Here is a 19,695-nt window from a genome sequence, read left to right on the forward strand (position 1 = left end):
GTAGAATTTTATTACACTGAAACTTTTTTAATGTATTAGACATATTGGCAGCATCTGAGATGAAACGACTAAAATGCCATGCATTAGTCCTCTATTTAAAAGCAGCTCATTTATGCTAATTATATAAGAATTTATTTTCCCCTCATTTGACCTTGCTACATCCATTAGATAACTATTTAAAACTTTTCTAATGGTTCTTTTAGAGCTTCCTAATTTTACAGTAGTCGTGCCTTTGATGATGGTATATGTAGTTCTGTAGAAGAAGCAAAACATATTTTTTTTTTAAACTGTACCAACATCCTTCACTGATGTATCTTTTATACTTGTACACACAACAATGTCTGCTAAAGAACAATTTAAAAGCAATATTCCAGCACCCTCATATTGATTAGCTCACCTCAAAGCCTTCTCCATCCTTGCTTAATGCAATGCACTGCTTTCCCAATGAGGTTTTCTTTTGGCTTTAATAGTTGCAATGGTATTGAAGGTACTGTCATGTGTGAGCAGCCTTTTCACTCTAATCACAACACTAGAATTCCCTTTAGAGCCGTCCTTAGCATTTGCATAGCTCTTATTCACAGAGTACTGTTGAGCTCACTGTAAAAGGTGTGATGCTCATTAGTACACCTCTTTTGAGTACTTTTTCCTCTTTATTGTGGAGACTGAATAGAACCTTTGAAGGTGGCTTTGATTCAATCTGAAATTACCCAAAAACCTGCTAAGTGATGACACAAAAGGGGCACAAATGAGAGCTTTTTGCCTAGTACCAATAGCTTGTAGCATGACTCTTGGAGCTGAAGCAAAACATGCTTTTTTACATGGAGAATCTGTTAACCATGATCGGAGCGAGCTGAGGGAATATAAATTCCTCCAGAATTAAACTGATTTTATATTCAGCCTAAAGCCTAGGTCACAACCGGACGTACGATTTTTTTTGGCCGTGCGATTTTTGGCGTTTCCCAAATCGCTGCGTTGTTTTTTTTGTTCGTGGAGAAAGACGCACGTTGGCCGCAAGTTTGTCTTGCAACCTGAAAAAAACGTAAGCGCCCGTAGTGTTTGTTTGACATGACAAAGAACCTCTGCGGCCAGTCTACGGCTCGAAAATCAGCACGTCACACGCGCGCCCTCCGTGTGTTTCTTGCGTTTTTTGCACGTAGACTGGCCGTAGGAGCACGTACGGCCGGTTGTGACCTAGGCTTAATACACGCATGTACTTGTGTACCTGAAATTTGCACATAATCATTTTATGTTCTAGAAAAGAAACGAAGGAACATGGAGTTGATTCCTCTGACAGCTAGAATGATGATGACGCACCTAGTCAACCATTTGGGCCACCAACCCCTCAATGGCGGCCCTGCACTACTGCACAGCATGGTTACCGAAAACCATGACAACCCCTACGTGGAGTCGTCTGAACTCTCCTCAGAGGTCTTCAAGAGTCCCAACCTACAACTCTTTGTCTTCAACGACAGCACACTCGTGTCTTACCTGCAGATTCCCTCAGATCCCATGTCCCTCTCAAACGCAAACTCCAAAGAGAACTCGTCTGAGGTGCGAGTGATTGTGCGGGACATTTCTGGGAAATACTCGTGGGATGGCAGTGTCCTTTACAAGACATTAGACAGGACAAACTTGCACTGTAGCAGCAGCACTGGGGATGAGCCTTCACACCATCACACTAACTATTCGTCCACTTCCTCCAAGCAGACTTCATCTCATGCTAGTAGATGCTCATCAGAGCTGGAGGTTGAGGAGAGTGTAGATGTGTTGGACCAGCTTCTAGAGGAGTTGGGCCACAGCAGTCCTGAATGCCTGCCTCAGCCTCAGCAGAGACTCACGCAGCCAGCTCCAGTACCTGTGGGTATGAACCCAGAGATAGAGAGTGCCATCATGGAGGCCATTTACAGACAAGTGCAGCAGGAGGAGGAGGAACTTACCTGCAGAAGAAATGAAGACCCCAGTGTCAGAGCAGCCAGTCAGAGTGAGCCCACTCACCAGGAGCCCAACGCACCATTTTATTTCTGTCGCCTTCTGCTCAATGAGCTTGGCATGAACTCCTGGGACCGCAGGTACATGTCCATTAGTGTAGAAAAATGTATTATTTCCCTTTTTTTATGTAAAGGATTTTTTCACAACAGGTTTTTATTCTCAGTAATTGGGTAATTTAATCTCTTAACCGTAACCTGCTACCACTTCTACCATTTTTCCATTCAGCTTCTCAGATTCTGTGCCAGTGCACTCCCACTGTTTCCATTCTGCCCCGAATTCTCTCTTTAATAGACCACTGACAGTGCTGAGTGGCCATCTGTGGAATTTTTTTTTTTTTGGCTCTAATTATCAGAAACAATACATCCTGTTGTTTTTAAGCCTGTCAGTTTCAGCCATGTTGTAAATCTCCTCTTCACCGGAATAGTTGTTGATTTGCTTTGAGAGAAGAATATAGATAAGCGTGTGAATGAAATGGATTGAATAATTATATAAAAGTGTTGTCTTGACTGTATTTTCTTATTGCAGAAAAAGCTTTCATCTCCTGAAGAAGAACTCAAAGCTCTTAAGAGAACTGAAGAATTTGGATTCAAGGCAGTGGTAGGTTTTAGATGCGGTCATGTCCATCTTTAAGTGCTTCATTAGGTTTCAAACAGTATGCAAGCTTTTATCTCTAATTACCAACTCTTTGTGAACAAAGACTGGCTATATTATCTATGCACAATTGCACTGGCAAATGCTAAACCATGCTTAGATATGATAAAGCAAGGAATAAAACTACCTCATTAATCTACTGGTAAAGCTGAACCGAAATCAGTTGTATATGACCCATTATTGCAACACACTGATCACTCAAAGCCTTAATTGTAGCGTGCATTTAGAGAAAAAAATTCATCTATAGTGCAAAACCCAATGTGACTGCAGCCAGCTGGCTAAATCCTTTAAGAGCACTATTAGTGAGACATGTCTTAAGGCCACTCTTAGCTGCTACTCCTTTCAACCCCCCCCACTAGCCTAATCCTGCCCATCTCTGGCAGAACACAGCTCAGCACTCCTCAAACCACTGCGATCAATAGGCACTCAGAGTGGCTAATTACAGAGGCTTATTAAAGAATACCCCCAGGATCGGCCCAAACTTTCTCCCCGTGTGCATACCTGCCCTGTGCATAGCAACCGCTGTCTGAGCATGCCAAACCATGCCATTTCAAGGGCATGGTGCTTCCACAGCAACACCACTCAAATGATGGAGAAGAGGAGGACAAAGACACAATGTTTTTGTTTCATTTTTGCTTCCTATATTTTCATGCTCCTACATGTACCCTTTTTTCGATTTTTCTTTTCATTTTATTTATTTTATATACTTAAATGGTTGATACACTTTTGCTTTTGGGCAGATTTGTCGAAGCAAAACACATAATGTCTTGTGCTGTTTTCTGTAAGTGTTGAATATTGTATCGCTTACATCTTGGAGTACGTGAAGTATTTTGTCTATGGGATTTTACTTGATATTATTGTTAACACTATCCAGGCAGATGTGAAATGGGTATTTAATTGTAAATAATTATGATCACCATACAGTATATTGGTATTATATTCAGGGCTTTGAACCAGAACTTTTTCCTATTGGTTTGTTCTGAACAGAAACGGAATTTTAACGTTTCCGGTTTTGGGTTCCACCATTAAATAGACGTTCCTGAACCGGTTAGAACAAAAAAATTTAGTTCCCGGAACGGTTAATTACGTTCCCTGTCAGCTGTTTAACAAATGGCTATGAAATTATGTCTCTGTCTCATCCAGCTTAAGCTAAATGTAGGCTAATTCTATTACAACCTTCATTAAATAAGACAAGAAATCATTCAAAACAATTATTTCAAATGTTGGCGATTTGGATTCTCAGTATGTCTTCCCATCTACACAAACAGAAAAAGTGCCAAAAATGAAAGATAATTCGTTTAGTGTGTTACCAAAGGCTAGTCAGGCCCTATGCATTGATAGGCTAACAGAGGTTAACGTCATTTAATGTTCGCGAGCCTCTCATTAACGTGGACAAATATATTGATATCGTGTTTGAAATTGACGTTTTTGAATAACGATAGACTGCAATATTTACCTCTTATTTAAGATGTGGAGACGTGATAGTAATCCACCCTCCCGCGCTCTCCATTCAGTCAGCGAACGTCACACAGGAAGTGAACCCCAGCGGGTCATAGAAACTTGCGCAGGAGAAGAATGACTTTTTTATTTGTAGGCTACGGAAACTTTGAGGAACGAAATAAAAACCGGTATTAACCGGTTACCATTATTTTTAATAAGCGTTTCTGTTCCGGAACATAAAAAATAATAAAGTTTCTGGTTTCGTTTCTGTTCCATGTGAAATAGAAAAAGTTCCCGGTTTTCGTTTTCGTTCCTTGAACCGGTTCAAAGCCCTGATTATATTACACATTAGATTCTAGATTAATTATTTATGCTTGGACTATTTACAGGTTTTGTGGGGTTTTTTTTTTTTGCGTTTTGTGATTATTTAAAATTTTATCCAAATTTTTAATGGATAATTATGAATTACAAGGTCATACAGAACGCATTGTCAGTAATTTTACTGTGTCCATATGTTTCAGTCGAGAGACGCACAAAATTGCCGTGTTCTATATTGGTGAAGGCCAGGAGGATAAGTACTCTATATTATCCAATACTGAGGGCAGCCAAGCGTATGAGGACTTTGTCTCTGGACTTGGATGGGAGGTACAAATTAAACATTCACCCTCTGGTGCTTTTTTTTTCCACACACATGCTATAACATACAGCATTTCCACTTCTTGAATGAATGGCATTGTGTTCTAGCCTGGCAAGCCAGACTAAATGTGAATATTTAGTCTGGCCTCGATCCGTAGACATTTCCGAAGGGTGTAGGAGGAACAAACCGCTGTCTTTCAAACTGTCTCTGTGCGTATAGGCCAACGCTCTGACCAATCAGCGCAACAGTGACTGTGACGTAGTCAGAGCGACAGAAAGCAGTGGGGGAGACCTTGAAATAAATAATTTTTCAAAATGCATATTAATTAATAAACAGGTTCTAGATATTAAGAAGTTTGGAGATAATGACCACAAGTTTGGAGTCTGTACCACATACTTAACATACACTCATTTTTTTTCAAGGGTTTGCTTAAACTGTTTTTGAGAGTTTTTATTTAGTGGTGTTTGGTGAAATAATTTCCCTTAAATTTTAAAATAACGGGAAAATAAGAAACAATCAAAAAGTTTCAAAGCTGTTTATTAATTCTTCGTACTGCACAAACTAGCCCCATCCTTTTGGCTACGAGCGGAGCCAGCTGGTAGATCAGACTTTTGCCATAGCCTGTCGGCAAAACAGAGAAAACATCCTTCTTGAAAAGGAATGAGCGGAGAGCCTCTTCCTGCTCATGTTTCAATGAAAACTCCAAGTCTAATTCTTCTAAAACTGATTCCAAAGCGGAGTCAAACGCGCGCTGTTCACTAGCCGTAGCCATCTTTCCTGTTGTGCATTCTCCAGCATCGCGCAGCCTTGTCGTCACTCCTGCAAAAGCCCGCCCAAAGAATCCAAACAAAAACCTTGCGTTGTGATTGGCGGGCACGATTTGATGCCCGGGGTGTTTTTGTTTATATGGTGCGAGGCTAGACCCACTCGCTAGGCAAAAATATTTTTGGCCGCTAGGCGGGTGGGTCTAGTTTACTAGGCTAATTGTGTTCTGTTTGTCTCAAACCCTGCAGGTGGACCTGGCTACTCACTGTGGGTTCATGGGAGGTTTGCAGAGGAACGGCAGCACGGGCAACACTGCACCATACTACGCTACCTCAAATGTGGAGGTCATCTTTCATGTGTCTACACGTATGCCCTCTGACTCAGATGACTCTATCACAAAAAAGGTATGGGCTCATCACATCCCTTTGTATTAATTGATATTCAGAGAATATTATAATTGCGTAGATAAACTACTTAAATGTAATAGATTTTGACACAAGTGATTTATATTTTAATGCATCTATTTACATATTCATACAATTTTCGAGACTACCTGCTGTATTTAGTGAACTGTTATGCTGATGGTAGATTAGTGTGACGAGTGCATGTAAGGCATGACTCTGTGGCTTTGCTGTTCATTATCGGGTTATGTGTGCTTGCTGTTATCTGAAGCACTGAAGAGCACAGTAGTCATGTCCTGCCTCAGTAATGGTTCTGACTTCTGCGTGTGCTGTGACCTGGGCCCCAGTCATCCCATTAAGCGATTGTGCCAGGGCCAGGGTCCTGCTAGATGCCCTGCTGTCAAATTCCGCCCGTGTTGGCGGGGTAGCGATCGACAGGCGTTAGCTCGTTAGCACTGGCGAAATGAGCCACCAGGCTCCCGCCTTGCGAATGCCGCCAATCTGATCATGTGCGCACCCACAGAGAGGAGATTCATCAGGAAGATCACACTGACACGGCTCACTGTTAGCATTTTATTAGTCCGTCTCTGCCACGTTCGATTTTCCCCCAGCCCAACGCATGCACTGGGGGTGTGGTCCAGCAGAGTGTAGGTGTCTGTATGTGTGTAAGCTCATGGTGGTAGTGTGTGTGCCCTAAGCTGTGTTCGATTCATTTGGGCCCCTTAATTGCTTTGCTCCTTCTCTGGTGGTAACCAGGGGGTGGGATTGTGCTGCAAGGGTGTAGAGGGAGGGGGTAATAATTCTGCTTTATCAGCCACAGCCAGGCAGGAAGTTACCCTCTAAATTACAAATGTAACTTTGAGTCAGGAGGAGGAGGGGAAGATGTGAGAAGGAGAAAGCAAAAAGAGAGGAATTCCTGAATTCAATTTTGTGCTGCGGGGCAGAGCAGCTGGCTGTGCTAGTAATGCAGTTATTTGAAGGGCTCAGCCATTCAAGGCTACGGCCTGTCAGGAGGCAGCCGGTCAGCCTGACACACGCGCGCACACACACACACACGTACACTTTCATAGTCCAATCTCCCTCATACAGTCAGCAGGTTAGAGAGCAGGCAGAAAACTGCTGTATTTGGGGCATGCGTAGCTCGTTTGTGTTTTATGAGAATGTGTAATTCACTCTTGCAAAAGAGGGTAGGTGAGGGTTAAATGAGGCTAATAATACCGCACATTTGATGTTAACAAATCTGTCTTTCTCCACTAGTATTCATCTCTCAGTCATCCAAATCATGCATTATCACAATGTTGTCTTTAACACCTGGCACGTTTCAGTTTAGCTGGAATCTCTAACATGTGTACAGCATGTTGTGTATTTCCTCTCTTTCCCCTGACCTATTTACATGCCATTGATTCTTCTGCTCTCACCGAAATAGATCAGCATGCACTGGCCCAATCAGCTTGTTGTGGATTTATTTAATTCTAGACCATTAGCATAATTAAGGGCTTGGGGGGAAATGTAGTAATTGCATTTTTTCGGTGGAGAGGGCATGTTTCACTAATGGCTCATTAGGCGCCAGTGCATTGGCAGATGTTCGACAGCCCATCAAAAGATCCTACCTCAGCTTCAAGTTGTTTCCAGTCACTTTTAACTATTTACACATGTACTCATTTATAGTTCATAATATTTAAACTTCAACTCATTAAAATTTTGCCTTGTGTTTGCATCATGAACCCTGCCATGTTTCATGCTAATATAAATTATTGTGCGTGTGTGAGATTGAACTACATTTTAATTCATTCGCTTACATTTGGTTTTATAAAGGTTGTCTTACCTCCAGGTACAAAAAGGGAAAATATTTCCTTGAAATGTATTTCCTAGTTTAATACAAAATGAAAATGTGAGCAATTTGATGGACAGAGCAGTCAATTTAATCTGTAATTGACTTATTATAATTCAATTTCTTAAACGTATTTTTCTCTGCATTTGAAAACATTGTTACAATATGCAGAACCATTTTTGCAAACCTAAAATTAGTGCTTCTGCAAAACAAATTTCCATAATCAAGGCTTATTATAATGTGTTCACGTTGTCATGTTCCAGTGGAAATTGAATCATTAGTGTGTTCTTTGAATCAGGCCAAAGTGCTCTTAAAATAACATCACGTGTGGCTCCTTGATGATTGTGGGCAAGTCTAGGGTTTAATAGCTGTAACTTGGATAACATTGTATCACAGGTCATAATTTTGACTTGTGCTGCAATTGTTCAGAATTTTGTGTCCTTTAAATAGGTCAGTCACAGGAAACATGATCTTATAGTAGTATTCAGATTTAACGCCCTTGTCAGGATTAGTCATTTGTACATATGTAAGTTATTCTTTACAATATCCATCTCCAACAAATATTATTCAATTCAATATTATAGCGGGCGGCACGGTGGTGTAGTGGTTAGCGCTGTCGCCTCACAGCAAGAAGGTCCTGGGTTCGAGCCCCGGGGCCGGCGAGGGCCTTTCTGTGTGGAGTTTGCATGTTCTCCCCGTGTCCGCGTGGGTTTCCTCCAGGTGCTCCGGTTTCCCCCACAGTCCAAAGACATGCAGGTTAGGTTAACTGGTGACTCTAAATTGACCGTAGGTGTGAATGTGAGTGTGAATGTTTGTCTGTGTCTATGTGTCAGCCCTGTGATGACCTGGCGACTTGTCCAGGGTGTACCCCGCCTTTCGCCCATAGTCAGCTGGGATAGGCTCCAGCTTGCCTGCGACCCTGTAGAAGGATAAAGCGGCTAGAGATAATGAGATGAGAATATTATAGCATTTAAAGACCAGACAGCATTTTTTTTTATGATACGAAAAAAATTTGGAGATGAAAATGTCACCAGGTGTGAAAAACTATGCTTGTGTGCATGTTGCCCTGTGATGGACTGGTGGCCCATCCAGAATGCATTTCTGCTTCATGAATAGGCTCCACCATGAACCTGACCAGGATACAGTGCTACTAAAGATGAGTTGGCGATTGGGCTTCGATGCAAGTCAAGGGCTATTATATCATCTTAGACAAGGAGCACTGGCTTATTTCACACTCTGACAAAAGACATCTTTGTGCACATGTATCTGACCACACGCATGTTTAGCAAGCTGACCCTAGCTATAAAAAGTATTGTTTGAGAGGGCCAGATAATCGTTGGAGGTTTATTCATCATGTGTTATCCCGGTGTTTGGGGAAAATTCTATCTTCTACCAGGAAGTAAGTACCACAGTGCCTATTTTTTAGTTGATCCACTTGTGATTACATCAGTTCCTAGCAGCTAGCAATGTGCAAAAAAGGGGAAAAAAAAAAGGTCTAACTGTAAATAAGCCCCTATTGAAGATTTTGGACCAAATGTTAGACAGTGCTCACCATTGCCATTATCGAAACATCCATCCATCCATTATACATAAGCGCTTATCCTGTGCAGGGTCGCAGGCAAGCTGGAGCCTATCCCAGCTGACTACGGGCGAAAGGCGGGGTACACCCTGGACAAGTCGCCAGGTCATCACAGGGCTGACACATAGACACAGACAACCATTCACACCTACGGTCAATTTAGAGTCACCAGTTAACCTAACCTGCATGTCTTTGGACTGTGGGGGAAACCGGCGCACCCGGAGGAAACCCACGCGGACACGGGGAGAACATGCAAACTCCGCACAGAAAGGCCCTCGCCGGCCACGGGGCTCGAACCCAGAACCTCCTTGCTGTGAGGCGACAGTGCTAACCACTACACCATCTTGCATCCCATTATTGAAACAGCAATTGATAAAATGTGTTTTGGTGTCCATCTCTTTAGTACAGTTCTAATGGCTTGTAGAATCTATGAACTCGCATTGACGCTCTACTCGTAGCCCAAATCCTGACTAAAATGCTTCATGTATTTTTTTTTATCTTGGCTTGTTTGTAATGGATGGCGTCTCTCAGTTTGCTTTTATATATCAGTCTCTGTCTGTATGCTCACGTGTCTAGCTTCGTCATCTGGGAAATGATGAAGTGCACATTGTGTGGTCAGAGCACACACGAGACTACCGGCGGGGCATCGTTCCTACTGACTTTGGAGATGTGCTCATCATCATCTACCCCATGAAGAACCACATGTTTTTTATTCAGATCATTAAGAAACCACAGGTACTGTTCATGTCCATTGATAAGTTCATAAAATGTTCATAATATGATAGAACCCTTAATACCATTATAAAAATACAGGAATGTGGAATTTGCCTGTCATATCAAAAATATTTTGAGATATATGGTTACGTTTTGCCTTGACTCTGTGATCTTTGGTTGCTTGCCTCGATAGCCTGTTAGCCTGCCTCCACTGCATGCCTAACTCAACAATCCATAAATGCCCCCCTCCCATACCTGAGACCATTACTGCACTGTCGGCTTGCTGCTCTCATCGTCAAACTAGCTTTCATCTTCCACACACACACACCTGTTGCTTGCTTGGATGTCAGACAGGTCAAAAGCTTTATGAATGACCAAAGTAGGACCACTGGTAATTTCCATACAAACCTAAATGGATTACACAGGAACACATTTGGGGAGCATTTCGATAGAAAATATAAAATTCATGTCAGATTCACATATGATTTTAGATTGAAAAAATTTTAGGCAATGATGAATGTGTGTGTGTGTGTGTGTGTGTGTGTGAGAGATATATATAAGCCCACACAGTAAATTATCCTGCAGCTCTATAGTGGTAAAAGCATCCATAAAAGCACAGAAGGCAGAGCTGTACTTGACTAAATTCCCTTGGCTGCATCAGTGCCAAGACAAATAACTCGATCCTGTGTTCAAGGAGTACAAGCCTTGAGAGAGGGAAGTGCTGCATTCCGTATTGACTGGAGTCATTTTGATCTGTCATCCTTATTGATTTTCTTTGCCGATGTGGATGTGCATTATAATTGTCATAGAGTGAAAATAGAGTGATCATTATCTCAGCTAAGCCGACGTGATGAGCATTATGTTAGAGGTTCATGCTCCTCACTCGATTCTGTTGAGTTTTTTTTTTTTTTTTTAAAGGAAATACGCAAAGCCTTTATTTTTAAATACATTTGAGTCAGTAGTATCTCCATCCTTGACTCTTGTATGCTGCATAAATAGGAATATATATATATTTATATAAGCGCTGTCAAGCGATTAAAATATTTAATAGCGATTAATGTCGTGGCTGTCATAGTTAACTTGCGATTAATCGCAATTTAATCGCACATTTTTGTCACATGAAAAACCATGTAATTCTCTTATCAGCATAAAAAAGTGAATGGGCTTGCTCACCGTTCGAACTACGGGGGTACTCGGGGGATCCGAGATCCCCTGAAACAGACATGAGATCCCTTGAAAACATGATTTGGGAAGTGTTGGGGGTCTCTAAAATATTGGCAAAATGATGTTTATTGACATAGCAATCGTGTGTAACGGGAAGCATTTGCATATCCGAAGTGAGCGCACGATGGAGATCCGCGCTCTGAGACAAGCGCAAGCGCGCACCCCCCCCCCCCCCCCCCCCCAAGGGAATAAAGGGACCCCCCCGAAAATATCGGCATAGTTCGAACACTGGTTGTACCAATTTTTTATTTATTTTTTTATTGCAGAGCATAACACGTCTTGTCACAGCCACTGCAAAGTGGGGCTGGAGCCGCCCGATGGGAAAACGAAACCTAAGCCGAGCACCGTGGCTCTTTGGGGGAGGGCAGAGGACTCTGGCTGTGCGGGGCGTGGCATCATGTCACAGAGCGTTAATCTCGCGATAAAAAAATTATCGCCGTTAAAATTGAGTCAAGTTAACGCGTTAATAACGCGACATTTTTGACAGCACTTATATATATATATATATATATATATATATATATATATATATATATATATATATATATGAGCCAGCCAGCCCTGAGTGCGTGACGTCACGGCAGGAACCAGTTTTAAGGCTGAGGCCTTTGACAGCTATAGACCAAAGTCATATACATAAAAATTTATGGTGAAAGTAAGAAATACCGTTTCCGACTTGCTCAACTAAGACTGATTTGACTTCATTGATTGTGGGTTGACTCTCAATAAAACAGGATAAGGTGTTATAACTTATGCAACATATATGTACATGCATGCATTTTCACTAATAAAACGTAAAAGGCTAATTAAATAATCAGATAAACTGAGACAATCACATTCTGAAGCAAATTAAATAATCTTATACCGGTAACTTAAACACATAATACAAGTTACGTGTATTAACTTAAATGCATGTAAACAATGAGTGGTGTTTTTTATGTATCCAAATGAGAGTTGCATCTGACCCGTCTGTGTTCTTGCTTCTTGAAGGCCAGTTGTTTTGAAACAATCTGACTTTCAGTTGTTCGTTCAGAAGGGCGAGATATTGCTGCTGAGGCAAGCATATCCAGCAGAGAAATCAGACGGCTGGTCCACTCATTCTCCATTTTCTCCATACTGAGTACTCCACCATTACTGCTCGGATCAGGCAATTACTAAAACCCAGGACGGGACGTCACCAGTTTTAGCGACAACCGCGGGGAGGTCACTGCCTGAGCGATATGTCGTGTCCCGTTCCATCCTGGGTTTTACCAACAACCCTCAGCTCACACTCCTGGAGAACTGGTGCAACTGAACTTGCTTTCCTTTTAAAAAAAAGAAATAAAATAAATACTTTCCTTTTCTTGTAGTTTTATTTAACTGTTGATACTGCACCCTCTTTCAATACAGGCTTATAGCCAACGCTCCTCAACAGATCAGAGGTCTCGTACGAGTCTTCAGTAAAATGAGCAGAGGAGAGACCACTTTGTAGCCGCCCAATGTGCCCGTGAACTTCTCGCAAAATGCGTCCAAATCTTTGCAGTTTGAACATTCTTGGGCCATGAATGCAATGTAAATCCACTTTCTGTCGTTTTGCTGCACCGGCCATCAACACATCTATGTGGCATGGCGATAAATTAGCTCAAAATAGAGGATTGGAGTTGCAGTCAGCTCTGTGTTTTAGTACAGCGGAAATGGCGATGAGACCGAAAAATGGCGATTTATAAACGAAAGTGAGGCCATGTTCTGCATGTCTCCTTTAAAGACTTAGAAGAAACATCTCCCGGTCACTGTCTTTTTAAATCTGTCTGTTTCCTCCTGTTGCAGGTCCCTTTCTTTGGCCCTCTGTTTGATGGAGCAATCGTTACAGGGACTCTGCTGCCGAGTCTCGTGCGGTCCACATGCATCAACGCCAGCAGGGCTGTGAAGTCTCGACTGACACTCTACCAGAGCTTGTATCTTTTTTTCACCTCTTCACATCTCAGTATTAATTTAACCACACTCAGGAAAAATAAGAAGGTTACTATGGTAGGATCTGGGGGAAAATATTATGGAATCTTTTATCCCAGTTCTCATGGTTAATTTTGCCATTGTACATTCATGTTTGTGACCGCTTGATATATTTATACGGATTCCCAAGTTAATAGGGTTTAAGCAGAAACGAAACCTTTTCTTAAATCCATTTCTCATTCAGTGTACGCACCATAGTTTTCTCTCGTGTCTCTTGAAAAGGGGAATTAGAAGGCCAAAAAAGATGGTCACTTTTCACAGCTTTGAACAAAGGCTTGATCAGTTCTAATGAATAATTAAACTGTCTGACTCATGCTCATTTCAGGAACAGCTGCTGTACAGTACCTTTTTACACATACATAGACACATCCACTTAGACCTTCATTTTTTTTTCTCTCCTTATCTCTGTCTGCCTCCTCTTGCCCCTTTCAGGATTTCTGCTTCTTCGTCATACTTCCTTTTATTTTCTTTCTCTTGCCTTATGTCTCTTTCTCCTACAATGCGCAGAACAATAACCTTGGTTCTGTCGCTGAAAGGAGGGCTGTATTCATGCAGAGATGAAATCTCCTCTGGAGTTTCCTCATCTAACAATGGATGGGGTCCATGCAATCTACCGTCTTGTTGTGCGACAGTGCTTCAAGGTAATTAGCTGAATATTTCTTCAAAGGGAGCGGCTGTGCTCAGGGTGCAGGCTGATAAAAGCAGGTGCTGCTCTGGAGAGGCCTCCAGCAGCCCATCTCTCTGCTACACCATCACTCGCCTCTAATTGGATGGGCTGTGGAGAAATGGCCACCAGCACTTGGCCAGGTGCACCGCAGTCCACCTCCTTGCCCTAAACTGCCCCATGCCATGTTTGTGCATTTGTGCTAGGTGAGTGCGCTCTTGCTCATGCGTATATCTTTGCTACACCTTAGGCAGTGGTGCTGTTCTCGGTTGCTGCAGCCAAAGGAGTCGTGTTATTCCAGAGTACCTGGTGGGAGCTCTTTGGACAGAGAAGCCTCTCTCCTGCTGACACTGTATTACGCCATCCTTTCAAATCACACATAATGTGTCCTCTATTATTGATTCAGCACTACTGGGGGGAAAAAAAAAAAGCTGCTGTGAGTTTGAAGTCTCAAATGAAATCCCTTTCTTCGAGTGGGAGTGGACAAGGCTTGTAATCTTAAAATTCGTCCCACAAATGTCCAGAAAGAAAGATGTTCAAGAAATAAAAACGTGTTGCAAATCAGGTCTTTTAAAGTATTGAAGGGTCTTTTGAGATATTGAACGCATATGAATAAGCTGAATTTAAATCCGTATGATGCCATACATGCATGACAAGGGTTTACTCAGGTCAGTTTCTGGATTCACTTATTTAGGATATTTGTTTACTGGCTTTGGTTTGTTTGATATCATGATACTTTCTGAGTACTGTCTCTCTCTGTTATGATGTCAGTCAGTAGACGTGATTATCATGGGACTTGGAGCAGCGTTCAGGTGGTGATTTAAGAGGTAAGACTGGGATTCACTGACCTAGTGAGTCTGCCTCACTGGCTTCCCTGCTGATTGGAATCGATGGAGTTAGCATGTTTCCTGACTTCTTTCTCTCTCCTTTGCTCCCTCCCTGCTCCAGCCCATTCTTCCTCTTTTCTTCAGTCAGATCCAGCTCCAGGCGCCAATCAATAGCTATAATCTGTTCTTACCCGTGGCCAGTCATGCAAGCTCCAGCTTTTAGCACTCATCAGAAAGAGGGCGAGAGGGAGGAGGACGATTACTAAATAGTAGTACTTTTCCTTGATGCTTTCTTCATCACTACTCTCGCGTTCATCAGTTTTAATGAGCTTTATGACACAGTCGATCTAGGCTTTCACCTTCTAGTATGCATTGTATGATGTATAAATGAAAAAGAAATGTTCCAGACTCTACTTGAATTAGGAATTATATAGGGGGGAAATTCTGTTCTCCTGACTGTTAAATATCTTTCCCCAGAGGTTAAGTAAATATCTAAATCTTTTATCTACCATGTCAAATGTACTACACTCTGCGGAGTTTGGTTTTTGTGCCTATAGGTAGGATGTCTAAGGCAGGCCTGTGTGAGTTACGAGTCCAGTGCCCCCACCCAATCATAGTGTGATGACTCTAATCCCATTTTCACTCCAGTGCACTGGCTTCTCTCCCCCTCCTGCCCACCTCCCTGCTCCTCCCAACTCACCAGCTGTTCCCAGAGGCTCCTTACAATATCAAATGTGTTCAGATTCCCCATACCCCACCACCACAGCCCCCTCCAACCCCCTTCCCACTTTTTCTCCCACTCGCTTTCTTTTCCATTTAGTCTCAGAGAAAACCTTAACACAAACTCTACCCCCGCACCTCCCCAACAAGACGGTCTGGACATTCAGTTTTATGTTGATGACCTCTCAAATACACACACACACACACACACACACACACACACTTAGGAAGTGGGTGGTTTTAATCCACAGGCCTGTCATGCCCAGCCCTGACTAGAGTCACTCAGTCCCATATGGCATATGGTGTATAGCTGCTGCTTCATATGAAATGCACAAGTATTCTCCCCTCCCTCTCTCTTTTTTTTTTTCTCACACTCCTCTAATGCAGAATGACTCATAGCATTATTGTGTTCTCTCTCTCTCGACCCTTTTCCCCAGTAACTGTCCTCCTGCTCATGATGCCTGGAACAAAGACATCTCTCTCTCATATACACATGCATCCCCCTGATGTGGCACTTTCTTTTGGGCAGTACCAACTTAAACATGAATATAGAACAAGTTTGTAAACAACTAAGTGACTGGCAGGTGTCAGTAGATACAATAGAGGTGTGTGTGTGGTGTTTTTGTACTCTTCAGGTTTGAATGATCATGAGTGACTTTGAATGACTGCATTTGTGATGATCTGTTATAAGACTAGCCGCATGCTCCAGAGATCCCAAAAGATTCATCCTATCCACTGTAGGTCACAGTCCTGCACTGTGTCTTTAAATATCGGCCCCACCCAACCCTCCCACCCCTCCCTCAAAAGTAGTGAACTCAACTAGGCGTTTGTGCCTGACAGCTGTCTGTGTTCTGGCAGTGTCGTGAAGAGGGTGGTGTGGCTAGATCTGGGTGAGATCCTTCAGTATGGGGAATTCTGTGGACACGCAGGGGTAGAGTTACCTTGAGCTCACTCCATTATTAGTACTCCCTCAGGAGTAACACACAGGCGAGCTGGGAAAACGTTACTTAATCACCTCTTAGGCATGAAGGATGAGTCTGTTAATTCACGCTTCCCTTGGTTTGAATGTTGCCCTGTGTGTACATCTGAGATATTTATTATTATTATTATTATTATTATTATACATTTTACCTGATATCTTTATGTAAAAAGAAGATAACAAACTCCAGTTTCTACGAATAAGCCTGTACTCTGGAAAAGTAACGGCACTATGCTTCTGTGGATAAAATAATAAATCACAACCAATCATTTCGAGAGTGGATGAACTCGGTGCTTGTTGTTGGTTGAGTGAGCTAGGTGGCTGTTTAGGAGCCATGTTAATTGTGATTGATGGCAAAGCAGGCGAGGGGGAGTGTTAAACCTACTTGTCTTCTCTGAGTAATTAGCATCCAGCTAGCTGTTCCATCTGTCTAGCCAAGCCTTCTTTAATTAATGAACTTTCTTTCTCCTCCCTTGCCAGACTGCTAACACTGGTACATAGCTGTTAGTCATCTCAGGTTATCAAAGCAAATGGCTGTTGCTTTGCTGTCTTTTCCCATGAATGCAATGAAGTTCTCATTGATTAGTTCTGTGTGGGATTTCTCAGTCTGTCTTACACGCTTTGTGTCGCTGTGTACTTCTGGCAAGTTTCGGTATTTAAGTGTAGGAGTATCTGAAAGTGCGAGAGGATGTTCGAGTGTGATTTGCAGTTGTGATCGTGTGACCGGTTCTGTGGTTTTGCTCATCAGGATGAATTTTCTCAAAGCACCAGCGCCATTCTCTATGTGAAAGTCACTCCCAAATGCTTCCTTAGAAACCTCTAGTGTCTCTAGGTTTGTGTGTGCGCGCACGCGTTCTCCTGTGCGTCTCTGATTTTGCTCTTGCTAATCGGCCTGGTCATTCACGACTGGCCCATGTTTAAGCACATTTTCTATTCTGTGGATTCCTTTGTCTGAGGCTTGTGCTGATAAGAATCCTGCCTCTAGGGCTCTTGATATTGAAATTCTCCAATGCTGAGAAAGAGCTTTCAATCATTCATTATCAGTACCACACTGATTACTATTCAGTCTTCTCGGTTCCAGGCAGACGTCTGTGCTCTGTCCCACCAGGCTGGGCCTGAATAGAGCACAGCACTGCTCGCTTATCCTACACATATCCAATTCTTTCACTAAATGTCACAAAAATGTCACCTGCCATGTAACCCACTGGTGTTTTTGTTCTGTTTTTTCTTTAATCCTAATTTTTTTTTTTTTTTTTAATTTAATATATCCTGGAAGATGGCTGCAAGTATTTTGGAGATGTGGTTACATTTTGCCCATTTTATATAATACTAATTATGTTTCTAGTGTAGTTATTTTTATTTAACTAATCTTTTATTCAGTGTTGCACAATATTGTACTGATTAAGCAGTTGTCACAGGTTTTATTTTAATGAAGTAACATTTTATAGACTAATGCCCACTTTGGTTCTTCTCATCTTGGATCTCATTAGTCTCATTTGGACTAAGCAGATTATTCGACTGCAAGCGCAGGTCTTTCAGGGCTGTTTGTTTAAAGACTGTGGCTCTCTGTTTCGCGGTACTGACAATCTTAAAAGAGGATGGTTTTGTTGATTATTTATAAGTTCTGCATTAATGCCACTTTAAATAGTTCAAAGGCAGCAAGGGCTTCTCCACACACTGGATGTAATTGTATTATGCTAAAGGATGTACTTATGTTAGCCATTTGCATCTTTGTACAAAATGGAGTCCTCTGCATTGAAAGATAAACAAAACAACAGCAGAAAACAAGAGCACAACATAAAAGTGTGCATCATGCTTTTTCCCAGCCCTTCTCTACACCAGCGGTGGTCTTTGATGTGGAAATGGAGTTTCTTTACATTCTGAAGTAGAAGACAGATAGTTGCAGTTGGTTGCTTAAGGCCCTGTTTACATTATTTCGAATCAGCGGATCATCGGATTAACGTTTTTAAAACGATTCGCGTGCACACAGCAACGCCAATACACGATTCGCGTGCACACAGCAACGCCAATACACGGATACGCTAATCACATGACTAATTAAACGGCACGTCACATGATCCCAGTGCATATCGGGCATGCGCAAGTCACTCACCACTTGCAAGTGGAAGGATGGCAAGCGAACACCTTCTCCAGCAGATAAACACACCTGGCTGTGATGTTCATGTTCTCACTGAGTTTAAGCGCCTGAAGGAGGTTGAAATGTGTAAATAAACCTCAGTGCAGCTCAACGCTTCCTCCTGCGCTCCAAATCACTCCACCCTGAACAGCGAGTGCCCTCTGGAGGGTGCGCACTCCGGCCCTGCGCAGCTCACAGAGCGCGCGAGTGAAGCGCACGAGCAGTGATTCGGGACTGAGCCGCTGTGTGTGTGTGTGTGTGATCCCAACGCCAGCGAATCAGGAAGGTGGACGTCACAGTGACGTTGTCCAATGACGACGTCAGCTAGAGCTCAGCACAGCGTATCCGCGTATTCTCAATGTTTACACAGCACCGGACCAGACACGATCTGGATTGAATACGTGGACGCTGGCGGATTCCCCTTTCCCGGCGTTTCCAGGCGTTTTAATGTAAACGGACAGTGCATCCGCGAAGAAAACGAGACAGATACGGTCTAATGTAAACTTGGCCTAAGAGTGACAGTGGAGGGCTAGGTTGCAATGCATCGTTGATTTTCATGGAGTTTCGTTGTGTTTTTGATGAGTCAACTATACACTGGCATGTAAAGGTATGAAGAGAAACAAGGCGTGTGTTCAAACTCGTGCTATAGTCTGTTCGTGAAATTAATTGGCTACTACGTTATTCATATTTTTTCGATTATTTACAAAGCATTCCCCATCTGTCACATACATCAACAGAAGCGTCTTGGAACTTTGTTGCCAGTTAGTAAAGGCTTTCTTTCATTTCTTTCACTGGACTGCAAGGCGTACAATTTGTTTCTGAAATAAAGCACTTAGCATCTCATTTCAGTGTGCACATCTTTGCAACAAACAGCGCATATAGCCCCTAATTAGTATTGAGAGACCCTACAAATCTATAGCTATTGTTATTCAGATCGTGTTATTCATGCTCGGTGCACAGAGCCCCAAGCTGAGGATACCATAGGCTTTGTAAGAATCTTCAACATATAAAGCAGTAACCCCCTTTTTTTTGGGGGGGGGGGGCTCCCGTCTCAAAAACTCTTCCTCCCTCCAGCACAGGCAGTCTTTCCTCTTCCTCTAACTGTGTTTATCCTCTCATATCCTGTGTCAGCTTTGTCTCCTTGTGAA

The 19,695-nt window shown here is 42.5% G+C and overlaps 1 protein-coding gene across 5 annotated transcripts in view; it reads left to right on the top strand.

Annotated features, from left to right (window-relative positions):
* ralgapa2 (Ral GTPase activating protein catalytic subunit alpha 2) overlaps positions 1 to 19,695 on the top strand; it is a 233,987-nt gene that overhangs the window by 182,545 nt on the left and 31,747 nt on the right. For 4 of the 5 annotated variants that reach the window (XM_060934311.1, XM_060934314.1, XM_060934310.1 and 1 more), the window contains exons 33-38: positions 1,256 to 2,069; positions 2,515 to 2,586; positions 4,602 to 4,725; positions 5,731 to 5,886; positions 9,870 to 10,028; positions 13,038 to 13,165. In XM_060934311.1, coding sequence (XP_060790294.1) covers positions 1,256 to 2,069; positions 2,515 to 2,586; positions 4,602 to 4,725; positions 5,731 to 5,886; positions 9,870 to 10,028; positions 13,038 to 13,165 — 1,453 coding nt within the window. The remainder of the gene's footprint in view (positions 1 to 1,255; positions 2,070 to 2,514; positions 2,587 to 4,601; positions 4,726 to 5,730; positions 5,887 to 9,869; positions 10,029 to 13,037; positions 13,166 to 19,695) is intronic. The other variant, XM_060934313.1, reaches the window with a different exon arrangement.

The sequence above is a fragment of the Neoarius graeffei genome, chromosome 11 (genome assembly GCF_027579695.1).
Source record: "Neoarius graeffei isolate fNeoGra1 chromosome 11, fNeoGra1.pri, whole genome shotgun sequence".
NCBI lineage: Eukaryota > Metazoa > Chordata > Actinopteri > Siluriformes > Ariidae > Neoarius > Neoarius graeffei.